The following is an 18,064-nucleotide window of genomic DNA, read 5'->3' as shown; positions in this document are numbered from 1 at the left end:
TTAGACCAGAAGTGGTGGTGGTGGTGGTGATGATACTGACATCTAGTGGGCAGAGGCTGGGAAGGCTGCTAGACATTGTGCAATGCGTAGGACACCCCCTCACAACAGTTACCCAGCCTAAAATATCAATAGTGCTGGGGTGGAGAAACCCTGGTTTAAAGTAATATTTTCAAAATATGCTCTTACTTTTCTGTTTATTCCTTATCCACCTCTCCCTTTTAGGAGTTGTTGAGGAACAACAGTATTAGTTTAAAATAATAATTACCATAATTACCTTTATTGAGCACTTACTGTATTCCAGGCTCTTTGAGTATATATTTTCCCTTGGTCCTAGTGTATTATTGCTATTTTATTATTGGTCCCATTTTGATGCATGAGAAAATGAAGATGCAAGGACATCAAGGAATTTGCTCAAAGCTACACGTCTAGCTGTGATTCCAGAGTTTTACCCTCAGCCCAAGTTAGCATTCAATATTGATTGCACCTGTGCCTTTGGCCTCAGGGTTTGCTTAATACAAAATATCAATTAATACAATATCATTTAAAATGTCACATAATAGCATCATGCCACATATTTGGCTCTGTGTGCAGGTTCACAAATTGAGGCCATGACACCTGAGAAACTTAAGGATTGCCAATGCTATGGGAAAAAAAAGACTTTAGAGAATTGAATTTCACAGCAGAACTGGGACTTAAAAGATACTGAAGCCCACTTCCGGCTTTGGGAAGCACAAAGCCAAGCCACGTCACCAGCACACAGTCACATTGTCCTCCTTTTACTCAGCCTCAGCTTCTGTTTGCTCATTCAATTTACATTTTCTCCAGAACTTGATTCTCTTTTCTAGGAACTCTTGCTAAAAAGGCTAACTCCTAACCCATGGAATGTTTATTACTTTCCGGAACATTTGTATTTCATATTAACTACAGAACCTTTCATATAACTACTCTATCTGGCTCTAGGTTGACTTACCTTTACAGGTAGCATCTGGGTCATCTTTCACCTTGTAATTTAAAATAAAGTAATTCCCCAATTTGGGAAGGTGTGCCCTGTAATGTTTATGCGATCTACATGTCTTACAGGCAATCGAGGGCTTCTTTTTGAAGTTGGAGATGCTGTTGAGGGACTGGAACTGACTGAAGCCACCCCAGGGTACAGGTGGCAGATTGTCCCTAATGCCAGTTCTCCATTTGGGTTTTGGTCACAGGAAGGACAACCTTTCAGGTATGTTGTAGGAAAAGTGGGAGCCCACATCAAAAGCACCTTTGCTAACCTAGGTGAGGCTAGGAGACAGATAAAGAAGGTATCAAGATTTCCAGGAATTTATAACACTAGCCAATTCAACAACAACAGAGTTTGACAGTATTCTCAATCAGTGTTGGTCATGCTAGTGCAGGGACAAATTTTGATCAATATGTAAAATTTATATTTTCCACAACTTAGTTTACAATCTGTTTTGGAGATGATTATCAACTAGAACATTGAGCTGAGCAGGCCAGGAGACTGGAAAGACAGCAGAGTAAAACATGCTTTAGGTACATGGTTAAGAGGTAAAACTAACATCTGGTTGATGCCAAAGAAAGATCCAAGAATTTGCCCTTTGGGTACATGAGGGAGCAAAGTCTAGGCAGCATGCTGTAGGAACAGCCTTCCAGTGCTGAAGGTCAACCCAATGGCCCTTGTATAGTAGGGGAAGCTCTTGCGGGTTCTGTGAGACATTGCTTTCAGTAGTAGTGATGGCATCATGATTCTAATTTTCCTGTTTAATGGTGTGTAATTCCTTTAGTCTTTTTAGTCCCTTCAAGGATGTAGCCAAAATTTCTAGTATTCTAAAGTAAACTTAAAAATATAAAAGCTTGAAAATTGCTTAGACACACTGTTTCCTTAGTGTGTTCTCAGTGTATATGTTGAAGGATGGATCCTTTACTGAATGATGGATGTCTTTTCCCTTTGAAATCCTTCTTCGAGAGGATGGCTGTGACTCATGAGTGTGAATTTCAGTCAGTCTGTGACCTCCTCCAAATATTTTACCATTTTATTAGGTTGGTGCAAAAGTAATTGCAGTTTTTACCATTGAAGGTAATGGCAAAAACCGCAATTACTTTTGCACCAATCTAATAGATTTCAACTCAATTGTGTAAAGAAAAGCTTAGAGAATTTTTAGACATTGAATAAGCCAAGTAGGGTTGGTAATCTGTGAGCAGGAAAGTGTCTCCTGAAGCCTTACTTACTAGGTACTTAACCATGAGTTTATGGTTTTAAAGTGGCGGTTAAGGCTGGATGCTATGGCTTGAGCCTGTAATCCCATCTACTTGTGAGGCTGAGACAGGAGGATCGCCTGAGTCTAGGAGTTTGGGACTAGGCCCTGTCTCTAAAAAGTAAAAAATAAAAAATTAGCCAGGTGTGATGGTGTGCACCTGTAGCTACTTGAGAGGCTGAAGTGGAGAATTGTTTGAGCTCAGGAGTTACCGGCTGCAGTGAGCCATGATCACACCACTGCACTCCAGCCTGGGCAACAGAGTGAGACTCTGTCTTTAAACAAAGAAACAAATAAACAAAAATGTGGCAGTTAATTTGTGGCCCATTGTAGCACCTAATAATTCATATTTATCATAGTTTTTAACGACCATTTAATAATGTTCAAAGGAAAATCTTTCAGCTGCATTTGGTGTATTTGGGAGTGTTAAGGAGTGAGTCAGCCTACCCCAAAAGGCAAAAGAACATTTTGACTTCTATAGTAGGTGTTGCAGGGTATGTCCCTTTAACTGCCATTTTGAGGAACCACAAGCCAGATAGTAATTAATTTTCCATTCCCTCTCTCATTAATCTCTTTAAAATCTAAAAATTTTAAATTAAAAAATTAAAATATTTATCTATTGGTAAGTTAATGTAATTATATTGTGGACCTTTAAAGTAGTTATTTTTGAAGCTATTTTTAGGTATAAAATTATCTCAAAAATAAAGATAATGTATGTACATTAAAGCAAAATTTAAAAACATCTTTATATTGATCATCTGAAGATTTAAGAAAATAGCATTATCAGAAAATATTCTTGGTATTTATTTACACAGTCTAATCAGTTCTTTAACTATATCTGCCTATAATATTAGGTTGCTGGAATTTAAATATTAAAAATATTATCTTTTAAAAAATGTTTTATGAAATTGCCTGTAATCTTCTTCAAAGTTGCATTTGATGGGTTTTAACTTGAAATTGTTGACATTTTGAATTGACGCTTATCTGTGGATCATAATATTTTTAATTAGAAAAATGCTGTCTGCAGGTGTTGAGGTAGCTGGTAAGCTCAGAGCAAATTCTCATAAGCAATCTGTCTTTATTTCTAATAATAAGAATAGTATTTACTATAGATTGAGCTTCTACCATGATCCAGGGCTTGCAATAGCTGTGTTAGGTGGTTTTATCAGCTAAGCTTCTGTATAGCTGTGTGCTGTGGCTACAACTTTCCCAAACATGACACAACAGCAAGGGATTTGTGTCCAGTGTAGAGATGTGTTGGGCCACTGAGACTAGGCAGGTGCTATATCTCTTTCTAGAATATTCTGGACAATTGTGTGGCATAAGAATCAGGTTGTTCTTCTTCATTACCATAAAAGAAGACAAAGTACAAGGGCAGTCATTTGTTGGTTCAGTGATTCAGGCCTTGGTTACTCTTGCTTGACTCTATGTTCTTCCACTTTACAGAGCACGGCTCAGTGGGTTCTTTGTGGCTCCAGAGACAAATAATTACACTTTCTGGATTCAGGCAGACAGTCAAGCTTCCTTGCATTTCAGTTGGTCAGAGGAACCAAGGACTAAGGTATTCACTGTCTTCTCATTTTCCTTTTCTCTGTTGCCAGTCCCATACCCATGAAGAAAGAAAGAATCAAAGTTAAGGCTCTCATGTTTTACAGATAGTTTAACATGCCATTGGATGATGAGGAACTTTAATTGTTGAAAAAGAATTTGTTTGAATGTGAACGTACTATTTATTGAGCATTTACTGTAAGCCAAATATTATGCTACATCTTTTATAGACCTTGTCTCTAGTTTTCACTGCATCTCTGCAAAATGTATGTATGTATGTATATATGTATATATATTATGTATGTGTTTGTGTGTATATACACATATATACATAAAGATATATGTATGTATCTTTTCCACATGAAGAAATTGAGGCTTGGAAAGATTGTGTGGGCCAGGTGCGGTGGCTCATTCCTGTAATCCTAGTGCTTTGGGAGGCTGAGGCAGGCAGATCACTTGAGCCCAGGAGTTTGAGACCAGCCTGGGCAACATGATAAAACCCTGTCTCTATTAAAAATACAAAAATTAGCCAGGCATGGTGGCGCATGCCTATAGTCCCAACTACTTGAGGGGCTGAGGCAGGAGGATCACCTGAGCCTTGGGCAGTCGTGGCTGCCACTGCACTCCAGTCTGGGCAACAGAGTGAGACCTTGTCTCGAAAAAAAAAAAAAGAAAAGAAAAAAGAAAAAGAATAAAAAGAAAGGTTGTGTGCCCAATCCACTTGGATAGCAAAAGGCACATTCAGGATTCAACCCCAAATTTACCTGACTACAAAACTTGTGCCTTTTCCACTAATTTTGGGTGGAGATGTAGGCAGCTATATGTAGAAATTCCTCAACAACATTGAAGGATAAGAAAAGATGCCTTTAACAGCAGCCAAAATGCACTTATGCTATTGACAAAGAATCACAATATTTTCCTCAAATTATTACTATGTTTGTCTGAAATTGATTTGCTAGTTTATTGGAGAAATGTCATAGATTTTGATGTGATCAAGTCATTCCAGGTCTCTGAAGGGCTTAATACTACCTTCTCCATAGTATCATGTAATCCTAGGGTTTAGGTTTGTTGTTCCTTCTCTGAACACGGCCCATCTATTCTCATTTGAGTACTACTCAATTGAAAGAGATAGATAGATAGATAGATAGATAGATAGATAGATAGATAGAGAGCTGGAGAAGCATAAATAACCACAGGGCCGAGGTAACTGGGTTAATATGTTAAAAGGCAGACCAGTTCAAAACTCTCTTGATAGTAGCAGTTCAGACACTTAGTGTTTGAGAAAGAGATGCCTGGAAGCTGCATAGTATTGATCATGATATGCTTATTTGGGCACAGGTGAAAGTGGCCTCCATCAGTGTCGGCACTGCTGACTGGTTTGACTCCTGGGAGCAGAATAGGGATGAAGGGACCTGGCAGCAGAAGACTCCCAAGTTGGAGCTGTTGGGTGGAGCCATGTACTACCTGGAAGCAGAGCATCATGGGATAGCCCCAAGCAGGGGGATGAGGATTGGTGTCCAGATTCACAACACCTGGCTGAATCCTGATGTGGTCACCACTTACCTACGGGAGAAGCACCAGATCCGAGTCCGAGCCCAGAGGCTTCCAGAAGTACAGGTCTGTGTCTCTTCCCAGTCCCATGGAGCTGAACTCTGGAAGGAATAAAGTCCCATGTAGCAGGAGCACTGACTGGGAGCCTGGTGACCTGAGGGGTCATTATAACCTTGCTGTCAAAGAAATAGGATATCTCTTTAACAGCATTGTGAAGATGTTTACAAAAATGTGATGTCTTATTCCTGAGATTATCTTACTCATTGAGTTAGTTTTAGGAATTTAAGTTCCAAGTAAGTCTTCTTTTAGAAACTTATTTCCCAGAAAAGAGACAAGGTCCTCTAAACACACGCCCGACACGTGTGCGTGCATGTATGTGAGCATATACACATTAAATTCCATAATTTTTGACTGATTGAGGTCCTATTTCCCTATAGGCTGTGTTTTCTAAGTCTGCTTTGAAAAGGTCATGTCCTTTGGGTCTCTCAGCTGTGCCCCATATTTTCGTTGAAGAGTTTTTATGTATTATAATTTTTGTTGTTCACTTTTTGGTGTACAAAGACAAATCAATATGAACTCTGCCCTCTAAAGCTTACAGTCTAAAAGTAAAACATGTGCACAAATAACCATAGAACAAAGTAGAAAGTAACAATTGATTTAAGAGATTAAAAGCTGGCCAGGTGTGGTGGCTCACGCATGTAATCCCAGCACTTTGGGAGGCCAAGGCAGGCTGATCACAAGGTCAAGTGATCGAGACCATCCTGGCCAACATGATGAAACCCCATCTCTACTAAAAATACAAAAATTAGCTGGGCATGGTGGCATGTGCCTGTAATCACAGCTACTTGGGAGGCTGAGGCAAGAGAATTGCTTGAACCAGGGAGTCGGAAGTTTCAGTGAGCCGGCATCACGCCACAGCATTCCAGCCTGGTGACAGAGTGAGACTCCATCTAAAAAAAAAAAAAAAAGCTGCATAGAACTTACTCAGTAGCAAAAGTATAATGTGCCCTACAGGGAATGTGTTGATGTGTTGGAGGCAAAGCAGAGACTGCATAAGCCTCCAAGAGAGGGTGCATGCCATGGAGCTGCTTCTGCCTGCCGGACTACCCTTGGGAGAAAGCAATTGGTGAGAGGGGCTGAAAGTGCAGCATTCAATGGCAACTGTTACATCTCATACTCTCAATCAAGGGGCACAGATAAATAGGGAGACTGACATCTCTTTTAGTCCAACAAAAGTTCTCATTAGGCAATGATGCTGTGTTCCTCAGAGATTTCTGAATGTTAAAGCATTGAAAAGTTAAAATTATAATAAAAAGGAAATAGCAAGTTGAGGAGGAATGTCCTGTGTTCTTAGATTGTCTCTCTGGCTTAATTAGCACCATCATTTAGTCTTGTCTGTCTTGACTTTTTTAGGTGCTGAATGTATCAGGCAGAGGAAACTTCTTCCTTACTTGGGACAATGTCTCTAGTCAGCCAATCCCTGCAAATGCCACAGCCCATCTGGTGGGAGACTTCTTCAAAAAATGAGGGAAGGGGGTGGGAGAACTGGGGGTGGCCTTTATGCTCATGATATAAATTCCTGGCATTTTTTTCCTTTGTAATAGATTCAAACAACCATTGAGGAGTTACTTGCAGTAAAATGCGAACTGGAACCCCTTTGGGCTAACATCCTTCTCCGGCTTGGATTTGAACGAGGTGCTGTCCCTGGCTTCATTCTGATTGTCTTTTTCATCATGGTCTTCTTTCTTTCTATAAAATGAGAACAATCCCCATTTCCTCTCCAAGGTGATAACAGAGTAAAAAAAAATATGAAACCTGGATTTGGACACTGAGTGGCTGAGGGACTGGCACTGCACTGTGCTTGGGAGGGTGATGCTCAGTGGGTGTCAATAGAAAGGAAAGGCATTCCTCCTGGGCTGTTAGGTAGAGTGCAGCACCCTCCTATACTCCCCATGCCACATGGTGGGAAAAGGTCAAAGACATAGGTGAGAAACATGCAAACATAGCCAAAACCATACTAATCTTCTTCAAATTACATCTAAAGGAATTACTACTTAAGAAAGTAGTCTTAAGAAATTCTTAAAATGTTAGGGTATGTTTTTAAAACTACTACTAAGGCGAACTAAATTCTAGTTACTTTTGAACACCTCTTCCATCTTGATATTCCTTGTCTTTTTGCTTCTCAATAGTTTTCCGTATCCTGCTACAGAGAGAAAATGCTAAAGGGTTTTCAAGGCTCCAGGGAGCACAGAATGAGTTTCTTATAGCTGGAGCCTTCAAGCCAGGGGTGCTGACCACTCTTGCTGTGGCCATCTCTCCCAGGGCTGAGGGGCCCATATCATGGTGAACAGGACAGCCCCTACAACAAAGAATTATCCAGCCCCTAAAATATTAATAGTGCTGAGGTTGAAAACTCCTGCTCTAAAGTCTTCTTGTGCCAACAACTTTGTCCCTGAGTTAGAAACCAAGGATGCTGGGGAGTTAGAGTTGAGGAACTGAGGCTCAGAGAGGTTGAGTTACTTACTCAAGGTTGCATGGGTAATTGGGTTAGAACAGGGGTTTTCTTAAGTGAGATACTCTAAAATCCTCATGCACACATGTTGGGAAGCTCTGTCTTTTTTAATATCTATGCCTGCCTTTCTATTTTATCTGAACTGCATCCAGGCCCAGAAGTTTCCAACTCTGATGGGGACCTCACCAGTGGGACGGAGCCCTTCTGTGGCAGGTTCAGCCTCCGTCAGCCTCGACACCTTGTCCTTACTCCCCCGGCTGCCCAGAAGGGCTATCGGCTAGATCAGTATACACACGTGAGTAGCAGTCTTTGTGCTTCTGGGTCAGGTGGGTAGGTATTAGTATTGCTCTCTGGATTCGAGACTGAAAACTCAGAAGCACAAAGGAGTGATTGCTGTGATCTGCCCAAGGTGTTTCAGGCTGAGGTTCTAGGTCTCTCGACTGCTGTTTCAGGTATGAATGGACACCACTGGCCCCCACTTGTGTGTTGTTACCTGGAAATGCCTTTGTATTAGCTGTGAGACTTGTGAAAGTTTTTATTTGCTACAATATTTTCTTTGATCTCTAAGAGTACAGACTGTGTCATTGGACTATCTGGTTTTAAATCCTGATTCCACACCCAATGTGCGTTCCATGTCTGTCTTAAGTACAGTATGCCTTCATTTACTCATCTGTAAAATTGACAGTAATGTGGTCTATCTCTCAGGACTGTGGTATAGATTAAATGAGATAATCTAGTAAAGTGCCTGCACAGTTAGGACCCAGTGAAGGCTAATTATTGTTACTCTAGTTGTTGTCATTATCGATGGATTGAATTGTCTGATGCATTTCGCAAACACTTCTTACATCCTTTGCTTCGATAGCTCCACCACCCTTGTAAAAGAAGTGCAGCTGATTTGCCCTTTGGGAACCAGAGTGAGTTTTGCTGGAGTGGTGGAGCTCATGGCAGTAGTTTCTAGTCTTTTCCTAGTTGGGCTGCTGTGGGAGTTGGGGCTAAATGGTTCAGGCTTGAGCTCCTCCCTTCTTCAGCCTCATCTCTTCTGCAGGGGCGCCCAATGGAGGTGATTTTGCCCCCAGGGAAGAGTTGGCAATGTATGGAGACAGTTTTCGTTGTTGCAACTGGGGAAGTGCTATTGGCATCTGGTGGGTGGAGGCCAGGGAAGCTGTTGAACATCCTATAATGCACAGAACAGCCCCTATGACAAAGAATTATCCAGCCCCTAGAATATTGATAGTGCTGAGGCTGAAAACTCCTGCTCTAAAGTCTTCTTGTGGCAACAGCTTTGCCTTTAACTGAGTTAGAAACCAAGGATGCTGGGGAGTTAGAGTTGAGGAACTGAGGCTCAGAGAGGTTGAGTTACTTGCTCGAGGTTGCACGGGTAATTGGGTTAGAACAGGGGTTTTCTTAAGTGAGATACTCTAAAATCCTCACGCCAAGCACAGTGCTAAGCATTTAAAAACTCTGTTTAATGACATTTTTTTGGTCTCAGAAAAAGTATTATTGTATTTTTCCTCAGCTTTATTTAGGTAGGGAAATAACAATTTAAGTTATTTGTCTCTCTGGCTACACTGGTAAGCTCTGGAAGGGCAGGAACTGTGCTGACTCTCTCAGAGCCTATGGCAGGGTTCTAGGGATGTGGACTCCTCACTACATATTGTTTGAATGACTGCTTCTTGCACTAATAGAACTGAAGGACTTATTTGGTGTCCATAGCTGTGTCTTGCATACAAAGGCCACATGAACAAGATCCTGAAGATGACTGTGTCCTTCACAATTGGCTTTCAAAACATGGTAAAGAATACCACCTGTGACTGGAGTCTCACGAGGACCAGCCCCGAGAGGTAGCTAATCGGTGGGGAGGCGTGGTAGGAATTCAGTCAGCTGGGAGGATTCACTCTCTTGGGGACAGTGACCCACCTGAGGCACTAATGGTCTTATATTTGGGCCTCGTATACTAATTCGGGGATTTGAATATATTTTATTTGACAAAAGAGTTTGACTCCAGAGCAGTTAGTTGTTAAGAATATACTACTCCCTAGAGGGAGTCTGACATTTCTCATAGGAATAGAATCGTAGAACAGCGTAGTTGGGGGAAACCTTAGAGAACATTCTTTGACATGACAGAAAGAGGAAATTTGGGGACCCAAGAATTTGTGATTCATCAAAATTCATTCAGCTAGTGACCCTGGAATAAAATTCAGCTGTCTTGATCCCTTGATTCAGTGCTGTCCACATAATTCTCATGGGTCTTGTAAATAGTCTTAAACCTAAATGAAACTGGTAATGTCCAGAAGTATCAATCTTCTCTGTGGTTACAGCCTAACATTATAATTTGCTTAAGACACACAGTTAAACTGTAATTTGAAAATGCTGCTGACATTGCATGTCATGGATGAATGGTTGACTTAAAAGGTGACTACTAGCGTTATATCCAAGGCTGAGCTGATCCCATCTTGGGTGGGATGTTTGTAGCCATGGCACCCAGGACTGCTTGGGTGCAGGGGTTCATGGGGTCTCTCTCCTGGCTGCTTAGCTCACAGGCCCCCCAGGTTGGGAACAAGGGCTCTAACCGGAGAGGACTGCAAGTGCTCCCTGAGAGCCCAGTTCTGCTCCATGCTGTTTTTCAGCTGGCAGTTCCATTGCACTGACCTCTGGGAGACTTGTGTGCGTTGCTCCGGGGATCTCCAGCCCCCTCCAGCAAACTCCCCAGTGCTGGTTCACCAGATCAACCTTCTCCCTCTGGCCCAGGAGACGGGCCTGTTCTATGTGGATGAAATTATTATTGCAGACACAAACGTAACAGGTAATCATCAAATTCTCTCTCCTCCACAAGCCTGTCACATGCCTACCTCAAACTTTCCTGCTAGGGGTTACTGTTTTTTTTAATGAGGAGAGAACAGGTGATCCTCCTTTTTGCCTGCCTTGGCTCTAGAAAACAGATGGGGCTGGGATTATGTGCCTTTGGTACAATGTCTCTCTAGTCCCTCTTCTTTCCTATTTTCCCCACTATTTTCTCTTGCTTCTGGTGTCTGTACTCTTACTCCAGTCTTCCCACTTTCTTGCTGGGAAGTCTTGGTTTCTTCATCTGTAAAATGGGTATAATAAGGACCCTACTTCATTAGATTACTGTGAAGATTAACTAAAGTTTAATATAAAGCACTCCTTACTGGTCTTGTCCATAGAAGGTGTCTAATAAATATAAGCAATTATTGTTATTATTATTATTATCATTAGACTAGCAGGATTTCTCCACCTTTCCATGAGTTAATATGTCATACCAGGTGCTGGAAGGAACACAGCAGTGTCTGTCTCTGTAAATGGGCCAAGAGTCTGATTTACAACCTTCAAGACAGATGCAGTGAGAGTTAGAAGGTAATCATCTTCTTCAGAGAGAAGGCCCTTGTCCTTTCTGTCTCTCCAGACTCTTCCTACTCATTATTTAGAGATCAGGCCTGGCTCTTCCTTCCCGAACTCTCCCTTGACCACTCTTGGGCACAGTGGTCTCACCTGGCTCTCGCCCGCTAGTCTTAGGGACAAAGTCCTCCTCCTGGGCCCTGCTGAGGTGTCTGTGTGTGATGTGCGCCCACAGACAAGGCAGAATGGTGCAGTTTGCCCTCAGTGTCTTCAGGCTTCCAACTTTTGCTCATGTTTCCTTCTCTGTCAAATCCCTTGTGGCTTTGGGGCTCAGCTAGCCTACTTTTTATAGTTTATTTCCCTCTCCAAGAAGAAAAAGATGATACCTTAATTTACATTTTGATTTAGAAAATGTACAACTTTTCAGTCTTTTGCCTAAACATTGCAGTACTGAAGGCAGGGGAACTTGGGGATGGGTGGCAAGAGGACTCTTTATCAGCCTTGAAATTACATCATCTTTGATTCTCATCAAAATCCCATCTCTCCTCTGTTTCCATAGTTTAAGTGTTTTGGGGACATCTGGGTCATTGCTTATTGTTCCAAACCTGTTTGTGCTCTGGCACACTTAGAAAATGACACTACTCAAGTGACGTGCTGGGTGACTGCCTGAATTTTTTGGTGCCCAAGACAACTGGCTGGGGGTCTTTGGTGACCCCAAGTGCTGCCTCAATTTCCAGAAGGCTGAGGGAATCAATATTTCATACACTGGAGTCCACTAGTTGGAAAACTCAGGACTGGATAATAGGTGCTGTTCAGTTTTCTTTTCTCTCCCTTTAATGCCATTCTGCCTCTCCAAACACTTGAAGCCAAGGATTCAGAACTTTTTCTTACTGCCCTCACCTCTTTGCCACCAAATTCTCTGTGTATCTGGAATCACCCAGGGGTGAGGTGATGTGGGAGCAGGAAGGGAGAGGGGGGAGACAAGAGGGAAGATGGGGGTAGCATACATGAAATGGTCTGCCTCCCACTTTATCACATTAACCCTGCTGGCAATGGCTTTGTTTTCAGAATTATTTAATGGCAACATAAACTACACAATTGGGCTCAATATTCATAGTTAATTGTATATCATTTATCTGATCTCAATTTTATACTCGATGATATTCCCCCGACTAATATCCTCTATGAAACTTCTTTGTATCTCCCACTACCACTGGATAGTGGTAGCTTCCATTTATTTCTCGTTTAGTTCTCAGAAGCCCATGAGTTGGTCCTGTTATCCCCACCTATGGGTGGGGAAACCAAGGCTAAAAGGAGTGGAGTATTTTGCCCCAATTCACACAGCGGAGCTGTGGAGGAGATCGGAATCTAATGATCACTGACCCTCGAACTGATCTACCCAGCTGAGCAAGTAATCATTTATTGACCACCTACTCTATGCCTAGCATGTGCTAAGCATCAAGCTTGAGAAGACGAATTAGGCAAAGGTGTTGCCCTTAAACTCTTTAAAGTCTCCATTGTAACCAATCTTGGGGAAGAAGCTAAAAGGATGTTGATATTGTGCTGATCATTTTAAATCTTAAATCTCACTAAACTCTCCTTGTCAGATTGATTGCTGTCAATCATGCATGTCATAATCCCCGCTTTACACATAAGAAAACTGAGTCTTATGGAGTGTGTGTGGATTAGCTGAGTGGGAATCCAACAGAAGTGAAAAAATCAGGATTTGACCAGTGGTCTCTCTTAAAGCTTGCACTGTTTCTGCACACGTGCTGGCTCCACACTGTGGATAAACACAGTGCCCCTGTGTATGCCTCTGAGTTCAGTGCTCCTAAGAGGATCAGCTAAACATCCCTAGAGTTGCCAGGGGCTGTGGGAAGGAAAGGAGGAAAGGGTGGCAGGCTACACTGCAATAGATTAACTGTGTAGGAGTGCCTCCAAGAGCATAGGGAGTGACATTTTACTAGCTGTGGGGTTATTGAACTTTTCTACGGCATCAGTCTTCATCTCCTTAAATCAGGACCTTGCACTTTCCTTTTTGTACTAAACTGAATGGCTTATCCTCCTGCGTCCTCTCCATGTGTTCTTTATGGCAGCAGATAAGTAGGAATCTATGCTTTAGGTGTGTGCTGAGATCTGAGTAACTCACATTTCCAACTGGGATTTTCCACATAGCAAGTCTCCCATCTTCAGTCACTTGATAGTAATTGGATCACTGGTCTCTAGTTTCTCAAGCTGATTCTGGAACGGCTCGCCCAGGGGGCAATCTGGTGGAATCAGTCTCTGTGGTGGGATCCCCTCCGGTCTACAGTGTCACCTCCTGGCTGGCGGGGTGTGGCACGGAGCTCCCGCTCATCACTGCACGGTAAGGAGTGGCTTTTTTACACCTGTCCCTTCTCCTAAGAATGCTTGTTGGCCTTGGGGGACACAGGTGTGACTTTTTTCAGGAAAAGCTACCTGTCTTGTTGCTTAAAGCAATGTTCTCAATCTTGAGAATGCAGCACCAGATTCACCTGGAAGTATTGTTAAAATTACTGGGCCTACTGTCAGAGTTTCTAATTCAGTAGGTTTGGGGAAAAACCTGACAATTTGCATTTTTAATAAGTTCCTTGGTGATGCTGATTCTGCTGGTCTGGGGACTACGCTTTGAGAACTAATTCCGAGCCAGTTAGTTTAAAAATAGTGGCATTTTGTGCTGTTCAGAGGTTCACATCACCACTATTTTGTTTTGTTGTTCCTTTCATTGCATTCCTCATGTATTAATCTTGTTGAAATCCTTTGAAGTGAAATGTCTATAGAAGAAAAATAGCTATTTCTAAGAACTCACCACCAGATGGCACTAGAGCCCCATAAGCATTGCTTCATAATAACCATTTCTAGCCACAGTTTACAAAGCGGTAACTAAGGATCAGGCTTCTTCTAAGCTTCTGCAACACATGTATACTCTAATTTGTTCTTTTAATTTTTCACCTAATCCCCAGTAGAATGGGAAGAATTGAGTGCTCTGCCTTTGATGTATGTATATGTATATGTGTGTGTGTAGTGATATATATATTCACAGTGTATATATATGTATACACATATATATCTAAATATATAGTCATGCACCACATAACAATGTATCTGTCAGTGATGGACCAAATATATGATGGTGGTCCTATAAGATTATACTACCATATTTTTACTGTACCTTTTCTCTGTTTAGATATGTTTGGATACACAAATACGTAGCATTGTGTTACAATTGCCTACAGTATTCAGTACAGCAGTAGGCTTGTAGCCTAGGAGCAACAGGCTATACCATATAGCCTAGGTGTGTGGTAGGCTGTACCATCTAGGTTTGTGTAAGGAAACTGTATGATGGTTGCACAATGATGAGACTGTCTAAGGATGCATTTCTTAAAATGTATCCTCACTGTCAAGTGATGCATAACTTGTAGGTTTCTTGCTCTCATCTTTTTCTGCTATGTTCCAAAATGAGTTCTCGTACCTACAGCATGCTGCAATGGCATATTAAAGGCAGGTGCAGAAAGTTTGAACCCATGCTTTACTTTCCTTGACTAAATGTTTGTTCCATGGTCCTCTGGGCAGGAAAAGCAATAAAACCATCAATTGAAAATGAAGAGGTGAGACATCTTCAGTGGCAGAGAGGAAGCCCACCATATCGGTAGGCTCTAAATGCCAATATTTTTAGCTCTGAAATGATAGACGCGAATTAAGTTACTCTGAAATGATTCTCACATCGAGTGGTCCTGAAAACTCCCTTACTGAGTTTCCTCAGGTCCCTTAGCTCTTTCTGGAAGGCTGCAGCCTAAGCAAGACAGGACACCCTTCGGACAAGGTCCTCCTAGGTGTACACCCCAACCCAGACGTTAATGCTTTGTTTCTGACGTGCCACAGCTCCGTGCCCACTGAAGGAACAGAAGAGGGATCTGGACTGGTCCTGGTGATGACACAGAGACGACAGCGGACAAGTCCACCTCTAGGAGGACACTTTCGCATCCAGCTTCCTAATACAGTGATTTCTGGTAAAGGGGCGATTGGGGGTGCAACAATTCTCACTCACATATTCTCACTCACATTCCCAAGGGAACAACATCCTGGGAGGTTGTCAGACAGGTTTGACTATTTTGTTTATTTTCCAGTGTCTGAAAGTGACATTCTTAAAATGAAAGATTTGGAAAGGGACTTATTGTTAATGCTACCCCAACCTTTACATTTTGTAGATGCGGAAGATGTATAGATGTGGAAACTGAGTGGATCGGCTTCCTGGGACTGTTGTAAGGAGTTAACCACAAACTTGGTGGCTTCAAACAGCAAAAAATGATTCTCCCCCAGTTCTGGGGCCAGAAGTCCAAAATCAAGTTGTCGGCAGGGCCACACTCCTGTGAAGTATTTGCTCCTGCCTCTTCTGGCTTCTGGTGGTGGCTAGCATGTCTTGGCTGTGGCCATATCACTCCAACCACCGCCTCAGTGGTCATGTTGCTTCTTCCTCTTCTATCTCAAAATTTTCTCTGCCTCTCTCTTATAAGGGTACCTATTATATAATTGTATTTAGGGTCCACCTGGGATAATCTAGGACAGATTTTTCCTCTCAAGACTGTTAGCCACATCTTTTGCCATATGCAGTTTATTATTTTGCTTTATAAGTTAACATTCATATTTTCTGGGGATTAGGCCATTAGGCCATCTTTTAGGGGGTTCACCATTCAGCCAACTACACTGAGGCTTGCCAAAAGGTCATACAAATAGCTGATGACAGGGTCCAGTTGTGAACCCAGGTATTTGATTCCTGGGTCAGTCCTCTTCTTTCTAGAGTTTTATAGACCAAGATACATGGTAGCCATGGTCCATCAGAGTTAGACTTAATGGTGACACCATGTACTATGGAGGATTTCAGTGGTCCCAACAAATGTAGAAAGAACTTTCAGATGCAATTAGAGTAGTGTTTGTAAATCTTCAAGAATACATACAATGCATAAAGAACAAAGATTAGAAGTGATAATGATATGTTACTTATTTGGTAGAAACATGGGGAATCAGAAGCAAGGCTCAGTAGAACTTGAGAGGGGCTGTATAAAAGTTGGAACATGGTCCAAAAGTCTTTTGCCCTCCCAAGCAGAAAGTCCCTAGGCCTGCACAGGACCTTCTTGGGTGGGAGGAACAGAGTGGTGTTTTTATTATAATAGGGTGACTCCGGAGAAGTCGAAGATCCCTAGGTGTTGATTCTGGTAAATGGGGGAAAAAACATCAATCATGCCCTGCCTCTATGAGGCCCATTACTGTGCTATTTATATTTGATTTTACTTCTCATGGACGACAGCTCATCCGTAGAGACTTCCTGCTACTGATTTCTATCACTGATGATCCTCAGATCACCGCCTGCAAAACAACTGGGAAAGTCAGCCTTGGCCTGGCCTTTTGAATGATGATGGATCTGAAACTCTGTATAAATGTAGAAACATGTTTTGTAAAAGGATAACAATTTCGTTCGCAGTTTAGAAACGCAGTGATATTTTATTAACCCTTCAGGGCAGTGTGGAATTCAAGAGAAATGCTCTTGAGTAGGTAGAAGGCAACCTGAGTTTTCATGTAAACCTGTCTTTCTGCACTGGCAAGCTTCTGCGTATGGTTGGGTTTCATTTTCTTCATCCCTAAAGTAGGCATTAGGATACCCAATGACCCACCTCACAGGGCTGCTGGGAGCAGCTAATGAAATGGGAACTTCTGGTAGAGCACAAAGCAGGGTTCAAACACAGGGTTCAAACACAGAGCTGTTATTCCTCTGTGGGGACATGGAATGGGGAAGCAGGTGGTTGGGCTTAAAGAAAATTCTAATAGAGAAACTGAAGTTAAATGCCAACATTCCTCAGCTGGGCTGGCCAAGTTTTTATGGGTGTCAGCTGCTGTATGCCTCCCTCACTCCCTGTGAAAAGTGGCCAACTTTTCTCTGTTCACAGGGCAAGCTAAATTTTTCCAGGGAAGATCTAATATTTAATTATGCTTTCAGGCATTACAAGGGTGTGTGGAGTTTACATTTTGAGTTGACAGTTGAGATGGTTTTATCTGACATGGCTGTGCTCTCTGATTTCTGTGTGATATGGTATGAGTGAAAGATAGTGTAATATAAAAAGTGGGCATCTACTTGTCTTTACCTTAGGAAAAAATGGTTTAATTAGGGCTGGGGATTCTACTGAAGTTCTGTTTTGACAGAAGGGTCTCCTGAAAATTTGATAGGCATCCTGGTATGTATTGTGTTATCCTTGAGGATGAAACTCTGTAAGGTGGATTAATTAGTGTCTGTGTTTTCTGTATCAAAACCTTCTCTCACAGATGTCCCTGTACAAATTTCTGCTCATCACCTTCACCAGCTCTTACAGAATAATGCCGATGACTTCACATCCAGGTACCTCAATGCCAGTGACTTCACTGTGAAGGAGGATCTATACACTTGCTACGAACACGTGTGGACCTTGTCCTGGTCCACTCAGATTGGGGATTTGCCCAATTTTATCAGGGTATGTATAGTATCCCTTCTAGTGGCATGGATTTGCTGCCCTGGAGAAATTCTGCAAAAAGAAAAAATCAGAATTATACGAATGGAAACTGTCATGAATTATTAATTTTGTTGGAATATTTGAGTAAAGGGATTCTATGAACTTTCTTTCTGGAAGTTTTCAACACATATTTTGTATCTCATATCCCTGAAAAAGCAATTTAAACCCAACATCTCCCTTCCTAACTCAGTGTAGGTAGTGAAGTTGTTGGTCAGTGTCCACCATGCAATAATTCTACATCTGTTATTGGATAATTTAAGCAGATGTGATTGACTTAGATGATCGTG

The 18,064-nt window shown here is 41.9% G+C and overlaps 1 protein-coding gene across 1 annotated transcript in view; it reads left to right on the top strand.

The window, feature by feature from the left end:
- Positions 1 to 18,064, top strand: part of PKHD1 (PKHD1 ciliary IPT domain containing fibrocystin/polyductin) — a 460,859-nt gene that overhangs the window by 21,258 nt on the left and 421,537 nt on the right. Inside the window, exons 13-23 of the mRNA XM_031012474.3 lie at positions 1,081 to 1,222; positions 3,702 to 3,816; positions 5,142 to 5,420; positions 6,768 to 6,857; positions 6,959 to 7,049; positions 8,019 to 8,161; positions 9,580 to 9,707; positions 10,494 to 10,669; positions 13,447 to 13,585; positions 15,121 to 15,248; positions 17,554 to 17,738. Of these exons, the coding sequence (XP_030868334.2) occupies positions 1,081 to 1,222; positions 3,702 to 3,816; positions 5,142 to 5,420; positions 6,768 to 6,857; positions 6,959 to 7,049; positions 8,019 to 8,161; positions 9,580 to 9,707; positions 10,494 to 10,669; positions 13,447 to 13,585; positions 15,121 to 15,248; positions 17,554 to 17,738 (1,616 nt within the window). The remainder of the gene's footprint in view (positions 1 to 1,080; positions 1,223 to 3,701; positions 3,817 to 5,141; positions 5,421 to 6,767; positions 6,858 to 6,958; positions 7,050 to 8,018; positions 8,162 to 9,579; positions 9,708 to 10,493; positions 10,670 to 13,446; positions 13,586 to 15,120; positions 15,249 to 17,553; positions 17,739 to 18,064) is intronic.

This window comes from Gorilla gorilla, chromosome 5 (assembly GCF_029281585.2).
Source record: "Gorilla gorilla gorilla isolate KB3781 chromosome 5, NHGRI_mGorGor1-v2.1_pri, whole genome shotgun sequence".
NCBI lineage: Eukaryota > Metazoa > Chordata > Mammalia > Primates > Hominidae > Gorilla > Gorilla gorilla.
This window is presented reverse-complemented; position numbering and strand designations above follow the sequence as displayed.